General features: G+C 39.3%; 1 protein-coding gene across 1 annotated transcript in view; it reads right to left on the bottom strand.

The window, feature by feature from the left end:
• LOC132139885 (integrin alpha-L-like) overlaps positions 1-17829 on the bottom strand; it is a 43942-nt gene extending 26113 nt beyond the window's left edge. Inside the window, exons 1-6 of the mRNA XM_059548569.1 lie at positions 17695-17829; positions 7249-7363; positions 7061-7155; positions 535-593; positions 352-466; positions 23-153 (exon numbers count right to left, since the gene is read on the bottom strand). Coding sequence (XP_059404552.1) covers positions 23-153; positions 352-466; positions 535-593; positions 7061-7155; positions 7249-7363; positions 17695-17728 — 549 coding nt within the window. The 5' untranslated portion in view covers positions 17729-17829. The remainder of the gene's footprint in view (positions 1-22; positions 154-351; positions 467-534; positions 594-7060; positions 7156-7248; positions 7364-17694) is intronic.
• Positions 17830-18327: the final 498 nt, after the last annotated feature.

The following is an 18327-nucleotide window of genomic DNA, read 5'->3' as shown; positions in this document are numbered from 1 at the left end:
AGTAGCTGATGTATTATTTTACCTTTATGGATGAGTTAGAAAGTTTTTTCATAACTTCTTGAATTATTTTTTTGTTAATTTCAAACTCGTGTGGTCTCATACTGCTGGATCCATCAAAGAGAAACACCAGATTGACTTCTCTATTGGTGCATTCTGCAGAAAAACCACAACATACACAAACTCTGCTGTTACTTCTAATATAACATAATATCATGTATTTAATCTTTAATTCAGTTATCAACTAATAGATCTAATAGATAGAAATGAAATAAAGCAACACAGGGTTAACAATGTTAGAGTCTGAGATGGTTAAACTGAATGAAGCCTTGGTTTGTGTGAGACTCATCAGACCTTGGTAAGCGGCAGTGAAGTTAGAGACGATCTGTAAGCTGCTGTTGAACTGATAGCAAACACTGTTCAGATACGAGTTTCCATCACACTCATGAGGAACATACGGACTGCAGCTCTGAGAAAGAGACACACATCATTAGCCTCTCATGAAGGAGGTCTGACTGTCAGAGACTCTGAACTTACAGTGAGAGCAGCAGAAGACACAGCAGCAGACATGCCGAAGAAGCGGACGCTCTCTGAACCTGTCAAACCCCAGAGAGAAAGAGAGAGAGACATTTGACATTTGAAAATCCCTTTATTAATAAAATAACATTTGGGATTTATCTGCATAAATATTTACAAACCCAAAGAAGGTTTTTTGGGGGGGGGGGGGGTTTTATACAATGTGTAAAAAAACAAAAAAAAAATTTTAAACTCCCTCCATTAGGCAATTCCACATATATTTGAAACTGTATATATTATAAACTGTCAGTCTAGCTCGAATGTCTATCAGTCCCTGTCCCCCTTCTTGAACAGGAAGATAGAGGACAGCAGCCCTCAGCCAATGCTGACCAGACCAAAAAAAATTTACAAGTCTCTTTTTAATTTCTTGGATTAAAATCACTAGTGGATCCATAACCATCATTTTATGCCAAAGCATGAAGGCAATGAGATTGTTTGGAATCAGTACTCTTCCCCTATATGATAACTGGGGTTGCAACCATTTCCAGCTAGACAACCTCGCACAGACCTTCTCCAATAAACCCTCCCAATTTTTCTTTTTATATTCCTCTTGACCAAGATATACTCCAAGATATTTCAAACCAAGTGTACCCCACTGAATATTATTTGGGAGTTTTGGTAAAACCATATTGGTATTTTCAGTAGAACCATACCACACAGCTTCTGTTTTATCCCAGTTAAGCCTAGCAGATGACGCTCTTTCATAGATGTCTAGAGCCCCCTTTAAATTTTGTACATCTTCCTGCTTTTGAATTATCACAGTAATATCATCAGCGTATGCAGATGATATAATAGACTCTTTTTTTAAACTACCATTTATAGTTAGATCTTTTAGTTTACGTCGAAGCATACACAATAATGGTTCAATCGCCAAACTGTACAGTTGGCCAGACATTGGTCAGCCTTGTCTGATTCCTTTTTGTATTTTAACTGGTACACTAAACCCACCTCCTATTTTTATCATACTCAAGAATCTTTTATACAACAATTTTATCCATGATATAAAACTATCCCCAAAACCAAAACACTTTAAGACATGAAACAAATACAGATGATCCACCCGATCAAATGCTTTTTCTTGGTCTAGAGAAGTGGTTTTCAACCTGCGGTGGTATTGCAGGTGGGCCGCCAATTATTTTCTGTTCATTGCCATTCCATTCTAGGGCTGTGCGATTAAAATAAATCGTTATAAAATCACAATTTGAGCGTGCGCGATTTTTAAATCTCTTTATAGCACGATTTTCCGCAGCCCTGACCTCCCGCAGTATGCTATCCGATCCAATCAGAATGCATTGCGCCTAGCGCGAGAACAGAACAGACTGGGCATATGCCTAACTCCAGGTTCACACACTGTCTGTGGTGCGCCTTTTTTCCGAGCCCATGTTAATGGATCAGAGCGTTCACACTGCACGCGGTAAAAGGCTAGAAATGAAAACGTGCAAAAATAATTAATATCTAATATATGAGCATAGAGAGAATTGTGAGTGCACAGGACGCATGTTTAAGTGAGAGGAGACACGTTTTAAGTGCGCACACTCTCTCCGCGCAGAGCAGCGTGTATCTGAGCAAGTACGTCTGGTTTTGTGACAGCGCAAAGGAAATCTGCGTGCGAACAGAGAGATTCGCGCTCGTGCATTATTTTAATGTGCTTTCGCGTTATATTTATGCGCTCTTGCTGCTGACTGCATACACATACTGTATACACAATGCAAACACCCGAGGCATCGCTACAATTAATGAGCTCTAAGAACAATGCATGGCAAAAAAGAAAAAAAAAACTCCCTGTACATGGGATTTTTTTTTTTTTGCCATAAGTCTAAACATTTTGTTACATCTTTACTATAGTGATAATTTTGACTCATGTCTGTTTTAGAGACGATACAACTTTTTGATAAAGCTCTAATTGGTTTTCTTTTGGAAATGTTTCAAATTAATCCTGAATGAATTTATGACTGTAAAAACATCGGTGTGTGTCACAATCGCAAAATTGATCAAAGAAATCGCGTTAGTTTTTTTTTGTTTTTTTGTCATATCACACAGCCCTAGTTCATTCAATAAATACAGTTAACTATCTAGCTTCTGAGTACTAAGTTATTAACCCAACAATAGCGGGGTCAGTTAATTTTTTTTTAAGTGGGCCGCGCGGGCCGCGAGTTGAAAAAGGTTGGGAACCACTGGTCTAGAGATATTAGACCAGCACTAACATTGTACATTCCTAAATATTCTAAAAGATCTCTCATTAAAAACAAATTATCATAAATACATCTTTTAGGAACACAATAAGACTGATCTTCATGAACCAACGAACCTAAAACCATCTTAAGTCGATTTGCAATTGATTTAGACAATATCTTATAGTCAGAGTTAAGAACAACAACAGTTCTCCAGTTTTTAAGTAAACACAAATCTCCTTTCTTTGGAAGAAGAGAGGGACTGCCCTTTGACAACTTTTTGGCAGTTCCTTCAGTTTAAAGCTTTCTTCAAGAACTTTAAAAACGTCCTGTCCAATTATTCCCCAAAAAGACTTTTTTTCCCAAAAAATTTTGCAGTAAGTCCATCAAGACCTGGTACTCGGCCAGTTGAGAGTTGTTTAACTGCATCTGTTACTTCTTCAAAGATAATGCTGGAGTCTAGAAAAAGTCTTTCATCTTCTTTCAAGTTTGGTAAATCTTTAAAAAGTTCACATGTTGTATTCAGATCAATGTCTTCTTTTGCAAATAACTAAGAATAAAAATCAACAGCAGTTCTTCTCATCATTGAAGGATCGGAAGTAATACTACCATCAGGTCTTCGTAAACAATGCATAAAATTATTATGAACAACCTTCTTTTCCAAATTAAAAAAATATTTTGTAGGTGCATCCATATCATTAATGGAAATAAACAGTGCTTTAACAAGTGCTGATTTCACTTTTTCATGTAAAATACCTCTTAATTCATGTTTTTTGGATAACATTTTCTTGGACTCCCATGTCATTCTTATTAATCAATGAAACATATAATGCAGAAATGTCTTCTTCTAGTTTAGACATTTTCCTTTTTAAACTAATCCAAGCTTGTGATGAATATTGTTGGCAGAAAAGCTTAATTTGAACTTTTCCCACTTCCCACCATTGAAGAAGATTTTCATAATTACTTTTTTGTTCTGTCCAATAGTTCCAAAAAAAGATTACATTTTTCATGAAAATCAAGATTCTCTAATAGTTTATTACTAAATAAGAGCCAATAAGAGCAATGAGGGGTTGTTTGTGTTACAATCATTTTTAAGGAAATTAAATGATGATCTGAAATCGAGCTTGGCCATATTTTTGTCTCTTCTATTCTACTGCACATTGTATTCTTGACATAGAATCTATCTAACCGTGCTGCACTGATCCTATTTTCTGTCACTTTAATCCATGTATATTGTTTTACTGTTTTATTTTTCTCTCTCCAAATATCAATAAGTCCAAATTGTGTGGTAATCTCTCTCAAAGATACTGCTGATAAAAAATGAGGTTCTTCTCCATTTCTATCACAAGTAAAATCTAAAGAGCAATTCCAATCTCCTCCAATTACTTTCCAACTCCCCAGCGGTCTTCCAGGCACTCGTCAACGACGTGCTGCGAGATATGATTGATCAGTTCATTTATGTCTACCTGGACGATATATTGATTTTTTCTTCCTCTCTCCAGGAACATGTGCAGCACGTCCGACGAGTGCTTCATGGGTTGCTAGAGAATGGGCTTTTTGTCAAGGCGGAGAAATGCGAATTTCATGCACAGTCAATTCCATTTTTGGGGTATATCGTGTCGACTGAGGGAATATGCATGGATCCCGAGAAGGTTAAAGCTGTGGTAGAGTGGCCAAGGCCCTACAGAGGTTTCTGGGGTTCGCTAACTTCTACCGGCGTTTCATTCGCAACTTCAGCCAACTAACCGCACCTCTGACTGCCTTGTCCTCCGCCAAGACTGCGTTCAGGTGGTCAGACACAGCTGAGGCTGTGTTTGCCAAACTGAAGAGCCGTTTCATTTCAGCCCCCATTCTGATTACCCCTGACCCTACACGTCAGTTCGTGGTGGAGGTCGATGCGTCACAGGTGGGGGGTAGGAGTGGTGTTATGACAACGTTCTCCCTTAGACGACAAGGTCCATCCTTGCGCGTATTTTTCATATCGTTTGTCTCCTGCAGAACGAAATTACAATATTGGTAACCGAGAATTGTTGGCAGTTAAGATGGCATTGGAGGAATGGCGACACTGGTTAGAAGGATCGGGGGTTCCTTTTATAGTATGGACTGACCACAAGAATTTAGAGTACATTAGCACCGCCAAAAGGTTGAACTCCAGGCAGGCTCGATGGGCACTTTTTTTCGGACGTTTTGACTTTACTATTTCGTACCGCCCGGGTTCCAAGAATATTAAACCCGATTCTTTGTCACATATTTTTGACCATTCTGAACGCCCGTCCACTCCCGAGTGTATTTTTCCTGAGACATTAGTGGTCTCCACTCTCACATGGGAGATCGAATCGAAGGTCAGAACAGCCTTAGAAGGGGTAACGCCACCGCCCGGGTGCCCACCGAACCGCTTATTTGTGCTGGAGGGATTAAGGTCTAACGTTATCCAGTGGGGACATTGCTCTAATGTAGCTTGCCATCAAGGAGTTAACCGTACTAGATTTTTAGTCAAGCAAAGATTCTGGTGGCCACTTATGGCTCGCGACATTCACAGTTTTGTTTTGGCTTGCTCGGTTTGTGCCACTGGTAAGACTTCCAATCGGCCCCCTGATGGGTTACTCCAACCGCTGCCGGTTCCTTCGAGACCCTGGTCCCACATCGCACTAGATTTTATTACCGCCCTCCCAGGGCAACACGGTTGTTTTAACCGTGGTGGACCGGTTCTCAAAGGCAGCCCACTTTATTCCCTTGCCCAAATAACCCTCAGCCAAGGAGACAGCGTTGACAGTCGTAGACCATGTCTTTCGTTTACATGGCCTCCCGATTGACGTGGTTTCCGACAGTGGAGCCCAATTTGTGTCTAAATTTTGGCGAGAATTCTGTAAACTACTGGGAACGACTGTAAGTCTGTCCTCAGGGTTTCGCCCCCAGAGCAATGGTCAAACCGAGAGAGCCAACCAAGATTTGGAAAGGGTGTTGCGATGTTTGGTCTCCAAGAATCCTTCCTCCTGGAGCCAACAATTGTCTATGGTGGAGTACGCCCACAATACCTTACCAGTATCAGCTACGGGCCTATCTCCTTTTGAGTGTAGTGTAGGTTACCAGCCACCTATTTTTCCCAGTATGGAATCTGAAGTTGCGGTCCCCTCCGTTCACGCCTTCGTCCAGAGGTGTCACCGCACTTGGACCAGAGCCCGCGAGACTCTACTCCAAGTGGGGGCGCGCACCAAGGCCAAAGCCGATCGCCACCGGTCTAGGCCTCCCATATACGTCGTGGGTCAAAAAGTGTGGCTTTCTACCAAGAATATTCCTCTCCGTTTGGTATATAATAAATTGGCTCCCAAATTTATTGGCCAGTTTACTGTCACCAAGATCATTAGTCCGGTGGCAGTCCGCCTTAAACTCCCTCCTACGTACAGGAGAATTCATCCCACCTTTCACGTATCCAAAATCAATCCCGTATTTCATTCTCCCATTAATCCGCCTACCCCGGTTCCTCCCCCGCCACGACTCGTTGATGGGGAGACCACCTATTTGGACTCTAGACGGAGGGGACGCGGATTTCAATACTTGGTGGACTGGGAGGGTTACGGTCCGGAGGAGAGAAGTTGGGTACCTGCTAGGGACATTCTGGATCACTCCCTTATCGATGATTACAATCGACAGGTAAGAGATTCTTGGGACGCCAGGAGGCGTCCTTAGGAGGAGGGGTACTGTCACGGTTCGTGAATGCACCGTCTCCAGCTGTATTCATGTTACGTCATGTTGATTGTTTCATGTGGGTGGGTGCTACTCATTCCAACTGCCTATTTAACGCCCTGTCTTTTGTCTCCTGTTTGTCAGATCGTTGTTTGAGGTCGTCCGTGTCTGATGTCTGGTTCATGTGTTCCTGCCTTGCTTTGTCTCCTGTTCGGTTTCTGTTGGATCATTACCTTCGCTCACGGATTATCGTCACCTCACTTGGATTTACCACCGCCGTCATCATCATCAGTGCACTCAATTCACCTTCTCACCAGTCTGTGCTGCCATCGCGGTTCCTGCGTCATTCTCCAACCTACCATCATCTCAAATATTATAATAATCTCTGTTAACTTGCTTTTGCCTCCTGTCCTTCATAATCCAGCGTCACATAATCATCAAAATTAAAAGAAATAAACATTTGAAATATATCAGTCTTTGTGTAATGAATGAATAAAATATACAAGTTTCACTTTTTGAATGGAATTAGTGAAATAAGTCAACTTTTTGATGATATTCTACTTATATGACCAGCACCTGTTAAGCAGTGAAAGTCCAGAGCAGTCACTGAGAGATGGTTGTGATGCTGATACCTGGCCGCTGCAGCCGTTTGCAGGACTGCAGATCTGCTGTGCAGCTGTACATCTCCCCTGTTGAGTTTCCTTCCAATGGAGCTCCAACAATGATCCTGAGAAACACAACCAATCAGACATTCAAGACCATTAGGAAACACCTAGCAACCACACAGAACACCCTAGCAACCAGTGTGTGTCTGACTCACTGCTTCCTGTTTCCAAACTCAGTCTGATAAACGCTGTAACCAAAGAAATCTTCCGGTGTGCCGTTAAATCTCAGTGGATGTTCAGTGTCGATGTTGAAGGCCTCTGAAAGAGATGCTGGAGAAGCAAGAGAGAGATTGTTGAGACCTCAGGAGACGCCTGTGAGACTTCTTCTAAATTATTCTTTCTGGTCTTGAGAAAGTGGTGTGAGGAACATGGGAGATCTCTTTATTGACTCACTGGAAAGTACCTTCAGTCAGACTCAAACTCCTGCTGTCTGAGGAGCAGTTGAGCCTCGAGGTCAATACTTAGTGCTAGTTTAAACGGTTACTAGTTTAAGTTTCTCTTCATTACCCAGCACTGTACAGTCGTGGCCAAAAGTTTTGAAAATTACATAAATATTGGAAATTGGAAAAGTTGCTGCTTAAGTTTTTATAATAGCAATTTGCATATACTTCAGAATGTTATGAAGAGTGATCAGATGAATTGTATAGTCCTTCTTTGCCATGAAAATTAACTTAATCCCAAAAAAACCTTTCCACTGCATTTCATTGCTGTCATTAAAGGACCTGCTGAGATCATTTCAGTAATCGTCTTGTTAACTCAGGTGAGAATGTTGACGAGCACAAGGCTGGAGATCATTATGTCAGGCTGATTGGGTTAGAATGGCAGACTTGACATGTTAAAAGGAGGGTGATGCTTGAAATCATTGTTCTTCCATTGTTAACCATGGTGACCTGCAAAGAAACGTGTGCAGCCATCATTGCATTGCATAAAAATGGCTTCACAGGCAAGGATATTGTGGCTACTAAGATTGCACCTAAATCAACAATTTATAGGATCATCAAGAACTTCAAGGAAAGAGGTTCAATTATTGTAAAGAAGGCTTCAGGGCGTCCAAGAAAGTCCAGCAAGCGCCAGGATCGTCTCCTAAAGAGGATTCAGCTGCGGGATCGGAGTGCCACCAGTGCAGAGCTTGCTCAGGAATGGCAGCAGGCAGGTGTGAGCGCATCTGCACGCACAGTGAGGCGATGACTTTTGGAAGATGGCCTGGTGTCAAGAAGGGCAGCAAAGAAGCCACTTCTCTCCAAAAAAAAACACCAGGGACAGATTGATCTTCTGCAAAAAGTATAGTAAATGGACCGCTGAGGACTGGGGCAAAGTCATATTCTCCGATGAAGCCTCTTTCCGATTTTTTGTGGCATCTGGAAAAAGGCTTGTCCGGAGAAGAAAAGGTGAGCGCTACCATCAGTCCTGTGTCATGCCAACAGTAAAGCATCCTGACACCATTCATGTGTGGGGTTGCTTCTCATCCAAGAGAGTGGGCTCACTCACAATTCTGCCCAAAAACACAGCCATGAATAAAGAATGGTACCAAAACACCCTCCAACAGCAACTTCTTCCAACAATCCAACAACAGTTTGGTGAAGAACAATGCATTTTCCAGCACGATGGAGCACCGTGCCATAAGGCAAAAGTGATAACTAAGTGGCTCGGGGACCAGAATGTTGAAATTTTGGGTCCATGACTTGGAAACTCCCCAGATTTTAATCCCATTGAAAACTTGTGGTCAATCCTCAAGAGGCAGGTGGACAAACAAAAACCCACTAATTCTGACAAACTCCAAGAAGTGATTATGAAAGAATGGGTTGCTATCAGTCAGGATTTGGCCCAGAAGTTGATTGAGAGCATGCCCGGTCGAATTGCAGAGGTCCTGAAAAAGAAGGGCCAACACTGCAAATACTGACTCTTTGCATAAATGTCATGTAATTGTCGATAAAAGCCTTTGAAACGTATGAAGTGCTTGTAATTATATTTCAGTACATCACAGAAACAACTGAAACAAAGATCTAAAAGCAGTTTAGCAGCAAACTTTTTGAAAACTAAAATTGTATAAATCTCAAAACTTTTGGCCACGACTGTATACAGTATGCAGCCGTCATGAACTGCACGGTGACACAAAGGTAGAGGATCCAAAGGCAATATATTTCATTAATATTATAATCCCCAATCATACACACAGGTTATCAGTCCAGATAATGACAACAGGGCAAAAATCACAGGCTAAAGGCTAATCCAAAAACAGACAGAGTACCGTATTTTTCGGACTATAAGTTGCACCTGATTATAAGTCGCATCAGTCCAAAAATACGCCATGGCGAGGAAAAAAACACATATAAGTCACACTGGACTATAAGTCGCATTTATTTAGAACCAAGAGAAAACATTACCGTCTACAGCCACGAGAGGGTGATATATGTTTTCAGTGTAGACTACAGGAGCCCTGAGCAGCATAGAGCGCTCTCTCACGGCTATAGATGGTAATGTTTTCACTTGGTTCATTTGTCTTAGGTCATTTCTCTTTGTTCATGTCATATTAATTTTGATAAATAAGTCGCACCTGAGTAAAAGTCGCAGGACCAGCCAAACTATGAAAAAAGTGCGACTTATAGTCCGGAAAATACGATAACAAGAGCAGGAACCAAGGCTGACACGGTTTTCACACTGCAAGCATTTGTACAGCGTCACAACAGCTCCAAAGCTACATATTTCTTTACGAAGACAGCTATAAAAGGACACACTGTTCTCTGTGATGGTGATTTCAAATTAAACAATATAACATCTGAAAACCTCTATTCCTTCTCAATAAGAGCTTCTCTAGATGTCCACAGAAATAAAGTCAGTCTGGCTAATAATGAGAAGCTGGTAAACCCATTTTATGATTTGTTTAATCAGATCTGGAGAGATTTAATGTCTTTTTTTCAGTTGATTTCATCTGCTGTGTCTGAAGTCAGTTGTATTTCTTGTTTTTCTCTTTTCTTCAGTGATTCTGCAGCTGAACGACAGTGAACAGCAACTGTTCATCATTAATGCTCAATCTTCACATAATCATCTTCTTAACTCCAGCACTGCTTCAATGCTACTTTTCTTTTTTTACTCTGTAGTATGGAAACACATGAACACTGAGCAGTGTGGGACTTTGCTGTGAACTATTACATGAAAATTACCTGTTTCATTCATGTATGACTGACGCATGTGAATCACATTACATAGTTTTAACATAAAATAAATCAACAAACAATCTAAATGAATGGAAAATTGTTATGTAATTGAATTACATAAAATGTAAATTTAGAACAAAACATTTGAGTGTACTGTGTGTCAAAAAAGTGTGCACCGAGTCAAATGTCTCAATATGAGCTCAAACATTTCTATCATATGATATGTGTTAATAATAATAATAATTAGTCAAAGATTAATTCACAAGACATTTATTGGGATTTTAAGAATTCTGTGAGTCAGTTTTGAAGTCATTGGGTACATTACTTTCCAACAACAAATGTCGTACACTGTAACCTGTACAGCTCTATTCTCTTACCGTGTGTCAACAATTATGACTAACGTAACCTTATTTCTGCATAATTACTTAATATAGCCTTAAACTCTGATTTTATGGGTTGTTTTTACATCATTTATAAGATGTCAAGTACTTGACTTGGTGTACATTTGTAAAGTTGTTGAGATCACCTCTGAAATAAAGAGGAGTCAGATGTGACAGAAAAAGTGTAGGAGAAAATGATGATGATGATGATGATGAGATGTCTTCTAAAGCTTTAAAGGAGATCATTGGGAGAGTGTTAGAGTTTTGTCTCAGGAGACAAGTGTGAGAAGCAGGAGACTCAAACATCTCTATTTGATAAGTAACTAAATTTCTGTCTAGGAGAAATATTTGAGAAGTCACTCTAAAAAAAGCTGGGTTAAATATAACCCAGTGCTGGGTTAAAAAGGGACAAACCAAGCATTTGGGTTGTTCTGCCCCAGTGTTTGGGTTATTTTGACCAGAGGTGGGTAGTCCAGGGGCCAAACACTAAAAGTCCTGACATATTTGTTCCACTCATGAACAAAGTCATTCCTTTCAAGTCACAAATGAGTCTGAAGTCAAATCACAAGTCTTCTAAGAGTTAAAGTTAATGAGATAATTAAGTGATTAATTAAATGATTGTTAACAGCAGATGTTCATCGCTAATGTGCAATCAACATCATTGAAGAAAAGTGAAGCAAGAACTACAACTGACTACAGCCACAGCCTTAGATTTTTTCTTGTACATGTTGCCCCTGGGTTAAATTTTTAAAAGATACGGCATTTCTTACCATTTCCGACCACTAGGTGGACAATACACAGATCTATTTGCCTATAAGAGTGGGAGAGAATAATGGTCCTAATTTGTTATCTGCATGTCTAGAGTGCGGGAGTGCGGGATGACTCATAATCTGCTTCAGTTGACCCAGAGTAAAACTGAGATTATGTTTTTTGGCCCTGCCAGAGGATGTTTAGATGAGTCCACATATTTAGGTTCATGGTCTGACTGTTGCCATGACCAGAGATGGGCGTAAATACATGGAAATGTATTTAAAATACAAATACAAAATACTGTGTGGAAAAATGTATTTAAATACAAATACAAAATACTGTGTGGGAAAATGTATTTAAATACAAATACAGTATTTTGTATTCTGAAAATACTCAAAATACATGTGAAATTGAAGATTCAGTGCTGGCCTCATTGACTTCTGGTTTAAGTTGCAGAAAGCTACAGAATATGCTTCTGAAACCATCCAAAAGGTGAGAACAGTATCTGAAATTAGAGGAATGTGAAGCTTCAAGTTTAGATTCCACAGCAAACAGGGTGGGAAGAGGCTCAGCATAATAACAGGATGACTGGCCCTGTAGTCTCTCAATGGCGACTGCAATGGGCTTCAAGATTTTGGAGTACTCCTCCAGGTAATCCAGTTTAGCATCCCTGAAGGAAGGTAGGTTCAATTTCACCATAATATCTCCAAGTTTTTCTCTTTGAGTGTTTAGCTGGTTGAGACTGTCGTAGAGAGAGTTCCATCGTGTTGGACATGGTGTGATCAACCTGCACTTTAAGACCTCAGAGAGCTTCTCTGCACTCTTTGGTCTACCTGATGCATTCCACAAGGCAGAACATTTGCCCATTGTGCCATTGTTGAGACAAGAGAGACTGGGACTGTCTCTCATGGCTTTCTTCGCATCTGTGGTGGCCACTAAACTCAAGGTGTGGCATGCACACCTCAAGTGGGTTGGCAAAACAATTCCACTCTCATTCTCCTCTTAAACTTATGAATCAATGTGTACGAAAGACAGATCCTCATTGCCATCTTGCTCATCTTGCTCTTCTACAGTGACGCTTAACTCTTTAATGGCTTTTACGAAATTAGACCTGTTATCAGTCAGTGTGGACAGCCCAAATTCAGAGTGGATTTCATCCAACAGTTCAGCAATTCGGTTGTATGTGTGTGGACTTGGAAAATGTCGGCAAGCCAATGTGACAGACTGGCGTTCCAATGTGTCATTATGAACCCAGTGTGCTGTGACTCCTATGAAACTAGACACACTAGTGGACCAGATGTCAGCCGTGGTACAAAGATGTTTGGTAGTTTTCAACAAGTCTTTTACACTACTAACTTTTCATTCGAAGTCACAATCAATTCTTCTGCTCAACTGTTGAGAGTCAATGCATACCTTGAACAACATAGGAAAAAATCAGCTCATCTAATCTTTTTTGTTTTACCTCTGCGACTGAGGACCCTGCAAACAACTTGCTCTGCTTGTATTTGGTGGGGGCTGGAGTCTTTTTCTTTGCTGCTGAGGCTGTGAAATCCTGCTTGTGTTGTTCATAGTCCTGAAGTGCTTCAGGGTGTATCCTCTTTGGATGAACTTTGAAATTCGTCGTTGCAGCTAAAGAGCCAGATATGATGTTTTTCTTTTTTGTAATCAATTTACATTCGGCCTGAACCTGGCCCAGTTCTGTTTGTTTCACAATCTTAAAGTATCTGTCATCCAATATTGCCGACCTAACCCGCCCAGTTGAACAAGCTGATGGAATTTCTGGTGAATCATCATCATTCTGTTCTGCCAGATCAACACTGTAAAATGGATGGGATACTGTTTATTAATATTATGCATGAAACTATAATGTGAAACAATTAGATTTTTAAATAGAACAGTTCATAGAAAAGTTATGGGACAAGAACAAAACACAAATTTCTCATTTAGACACTGAATGTTATATAAAATTTGTTAAGCTTATTATAAATACATAAATTCATAAATCACAGTGAATTAAGAAACTACATAGGCCTACTGACTTTTAATTCCTTACCTCCTTTCTGCTCTCTCTGTCATTCTCTCTCTCTCTCTTACTTAAGTGCTTGCTTCCTTGCTGGTAATTACAAATAAACTTATGTAGTGCAAAATAGCAGCCATTTATATACTTACTTCTTACAAGGTTACAATGTAGTCTATTACTTATGATGAACACTACTAAAAAAACTGTGGGAATATTTTCTGCTATGTGGCAAAGAATAGGGATGGGTGATATGACCAAAATCTTAATTTTACTTCACAGTAACAATATATGGCATGGTTTCACAATTATCAATATCAGTTTTGATACCACAGCATGGAGACAGGCAATGATTAACCTAATTATTATAGTCTCTATCTAAACAAACATTTGCATAGATGGGTAAACACAATTACAATTTGGAAATGTGTCCAGTTACATTTTCATAAAGCACCATGTTTGTAAAATGTAAAAATGATTACATTTACAAAATGAGCCTGCATAGCAGAAATAATGAATAATGGTCGGTTTAATACAATCGTTAATTGAAATAAAATAATTAATGAAATAAAAAATATATATAATAGTATTGTTCAATTTAGTGCTATACATATGTTATCATATTAATATGTTTTGTTCTAATGTCACAAGTCACAATTTCAAGTTTACTGGGTTTAACTTGATTATTTGGTTAGGGTTTAAGAAGTGTACTAAAAAACTTTTTCACATGTGTTGTCAAAATGACCCACAACCTAATCAGTTTACATGCGAAGAAATCCATTTATTCACAAACTTCTCACGAGACGAGTGTTTGACAGACAGTATAAGATGTGTTTGACAAATTATTCGGCAAATTACTCCCTCTCATCGCTGCTTTTTGGTGGTTTGGAGAACAATTACTCAGAGTCGGCCTCTGTCGTTTCACAGAATTATACAACGGAGAGCACGTCAAGCATAAAAGCCTTGTAGGTTTACTGAGGAGCGAGTAGGTTCATGTCGTAGAGCCGTGCGAATTGCGAAAGTATAAACAAGGCTTCAACTGCACAAAGCTAAAGAGAAAGCGGAAAGTCCTATCTATGTAAACGATTTAGAAAATGTTCCATCGATTCACAATTTATATCATCGCTACGAATGTATGATATTGTCATATGATCTCACCCATCCCTAACATGCAGTAACGTTAATGCTTCAAACACATTTGACAAGCTACTTTAATCAACAAGTAGCACATCCTCACCTTATTCCAGAAAAGTTGCCGATCCAAGGCTGGGTTGTACAGCTGCGGCTCACGTGCATGAATGTTGGGGTTGGGGGGGAGGGGCGTGTCTGGTCTGAACTAGTTGACGCATGAAAACAGCACCCTGATAAAGAGGTTGCCTGTCTCAGAGTATTTTGAAAATACAAAAATACTCATCTTAAATATATTTAAATACAAATTACATTTGATTTTTTCCAAAGGCTTTAAAATACAAAATACAAAATAGTATTTTGTATTTCAAATACGTATTTTAAATACATGTATCTGAAATACTACCCATCCCTGGCCATGACCAAATAAGGAACTTAGGTGTGGTATCTGACCCAGAGATGAAATTTGACAAGCAGAATAATTTGCAGAGTTGTTTCCAGTTTAGATCTATTGCTCGACTAAAGCATATTCTGTCAAGAAAGGATTTAGAGAAGGTTATTAATGCTTTTGTTTTGTATCATCTGGACTATTGCAATGTGTTGCATGTGGAGTCCTGCCAGACCACTATTTCATGCTTGCAGTTAGTTCAGAATGCAGCAGCTAGGCTGCTAGTGGGTGCTAAGAAACTAAGAAAAGTCATCATATTTCTTCTATTTTAGCTTCTCTCAAGTGGCTACCAGTGAATTACAGGATAAAATATAAAATTCATGTATGTTTTCAAAGCAGTGCATGGGTTAGCCCCTGCTTATGTGTCTGAGTTCATTGCTGTTCGTCAAGCACCTTGGTCTCTAAGATCTAATAATAAGTTATTGCTTACTGTCCCTCGTACTCATTTAAAATAATGAGGAGCAGCATATTTTCCTGAAATAAAGGGGAGGAAAAGTTTATGCTTTGCAATGTATTAAAGAAAAAAAATGATTTTTATGAATGATATTTCATAAAAATGTAAATGCACACAGCAGACACATTAGCCTATTGTGGTGTTTATCAACTGCATGACAGATAATTATATGTAATTGTCTTGCGCTATATAAATTAAAATAATACTGATACATCTTTATTTCCTTTCTTATACTCTGATGATATGAGATAATGTATAAAAAATATTTAATTCCTAATGAATTCTAATCTGAAGACCTGATCCTCCTACTGTGGAAAATAAACCCAAATAATTTATTAAATGTAGTGGGATGTTTGTCTGTTAGCCTAAAGATCAGCTTAATTTAGCAAAACAATCATTTCAGGGACAGGGAGGGTTACAGGCTAATGTTTTTTCTTCTTTTGTGCATTATAATATAGGCTTTGTAAAACTGCACAGCGTTTTTAGCTTTTTAAACAACATACCCCGTCCTACACAAACTACAACATTTCCTATCATGTATATTTGATCAAACCAATCAGAGAAAACTCAGGCCAGCTCACGAAGCTCATCTCAGCAAATGATAACAGCCAATATCTCATCTTTCTACAACACCACGTGCATTTCTACAGAGAGAGATCTAACACAGCAAGTCAAGGGTTAAGAGATCAACTAAAGCAAACACTGATCTCAATGATGGTGGCATTTTATCCAATAAAACATCAACATCTGTTCCTCTGTAATTCTCAGTAATAGCAGGCATTCATCATTAACGCACAAGCATCATTTAATTAGTCACTTAATTATCTCATTAACTTTAACTCTTTGAGGACTTGGATTTAACTTGAGACTCGTTTGTGACTTAGAAGGAATGATTTGGTTCTTTCTCTGGTGAAATCAGCTGCTGAGTTCCTGAGTGGAGCAAAAATATGTCAGGACTTTTACTCTTAGGCCCCTGGACTACACACCTCTGGTCAAAATAACCCAACTGCTGGGTTGGTCCCTTTTTAACCCAGCACTGGGGTATATTTAACCCAGCACTTTTTTAGAGTGTAAAGACATTTCACTTTTGAAATTTCTTTCCTCTGAGGGAATAAGAAGTGTAGTGTTTTATTAAATATTAACAGTGAGTCTAGTTTTGCAGATAGTGTTCATTCACACAGTGAGGAGAATACGAGGGCATGTAGCTGTTGGTGAGGTTGATGGTTTGAGGAAAGAAACTGTTGTTTTTGGCTGTTCTGGTTCTCGGTGTCCAAAAGCTGTACAAAGAGGAAAAGCCCTGCTTGTGAGGCAGCCCTGACCTCTTTTCTTATTCTGGGTGTGTTCAGTTCCTGAAGGGCGAGCAAGAGCAACAATACTCAGAAAACCTTTAGAGAACAAAAATTCACTAATTAAGAGTTAATAATGAATGTGTTTTCAGTGATCCCTAAACTAAAACCTTAGCCTATACTCTTCTCTACAGTCTGATATTAAACTAATGAACAATCACAACCATCAACATGCTGCAGCATCAAGAGAAGAGCAGTGTGTGTGTTTGTGTGTGTGTGTGTGTGTGTGTGTGTGTGCAAGAGAGAGACCCAGCGCATGAATAAACGGTTTCAGTTTCGATATCACTCAGAACAGAACAGAGTTCCACCAGTGAATATGACAGCTACAATCTCTCCAGCTGCAGTCTGGACTGTCTTTTGTAGTTTTCTGACATCTGATTGGATTGCTGAGCCAAACAAACCAGCCTAGAAATTCATTTTGATTTTGGAGAATCAGTCAGTCTGTCTCTACCTAGACATGTGCACAGACAGACATTAGCATCATTCATCTGCAGTCTTGATATTAAATGAATGAAACAATCATAACCGTCAACATGCTGCATGCTGTAAGAGAGAGACCCAGCGCGTGAATAAACTGTTCTGTTCTGAGAGATATCGAAACTGAAACAGATTTCACAAGTGAATATGAGAGCTAGAATCTCTCCAGCTGCAGTGAACGGTTTAATAACAGAAGTGCTGCATTACTCTCACAAAGACCAGGACATGCAGTGTTTGTTTGACACTAATCACAGTCAGGATAACACACACACAGCAGCGTTACGAAACAGTTCAGTTCTCACAAGAATGAGCTCGGGCTCCAGAACGCAAGCCAGTCAGCACCGCTCCAACATAATTTAAATGTAAGAAAACATCTAGACGAACAAAAATTGTTTTAAACATTATTTACTAATGGATGATTTGCATCTTTTAAAGAAATCTCTCACCCCACATGAAGAGAATCCAAATGTGCGTCTCCATTCTGCTACTGCTGGTCTGTATGTGATGGGATTGCTCAAATTCCTCAGAGCTTCAGGTCAGTGCCAGCACTCCTCCTTCGTGGTTTTAGATGCTATGTATCACCCTGTCAGATTTTTCTTGTACATATTAAACCACAATCAGAGGCTACCTGTACTTTCTTTTTATTTTTTTATAATATACAGCAAAATCCCCAGTGTTAATTTAACACTGAGTGTGGACTCATATAAACTCTGAAGCAGTGTTAAAAGTAACACTGAAGCAGTGTTGAAGTTAATGAGATGATTAGGTGATTAATTGAGTGATGATTGACCATTATTGAAGGCACTTGATGTTAACAAGCAGAATAACCAAACGAGAAAATAATAATTTGTGTGTCACCATTATAGTGGTCAGTGTTTGCTTTAGTTGGGATCTTGATCCTTGACCCTTTTAAATTTTAAACATTGTCTGGCTGGTATAGCAGAGTTAAAAGAGACAGACAAGCCAAGAGCAAAAGTCATTGGGTGATGATGATTATGTTTTAACAAAATAATTGTTTGTCCTGATTTTATCTAGAGTCTGCTCTCTGAGTTATGTTTCTTTTATTGACTAGAACAGCT

This window comes from Carassius carassius, chromosome 1, assembly GCF_963082965.1.
Source record: "Carassius carassius chromosome 1, fCarCar2.1, whole genome shotgun sequence".
Lineage (NCBI taxonomy): Eukaryota > Metazoa > Chordata > Actinopteri > Cypriniformes > Cyprinidae > Carassius > Carassius carassius.
This window is presented reverse-complemented; position numbering and strand designations above follow the sequence as displayed.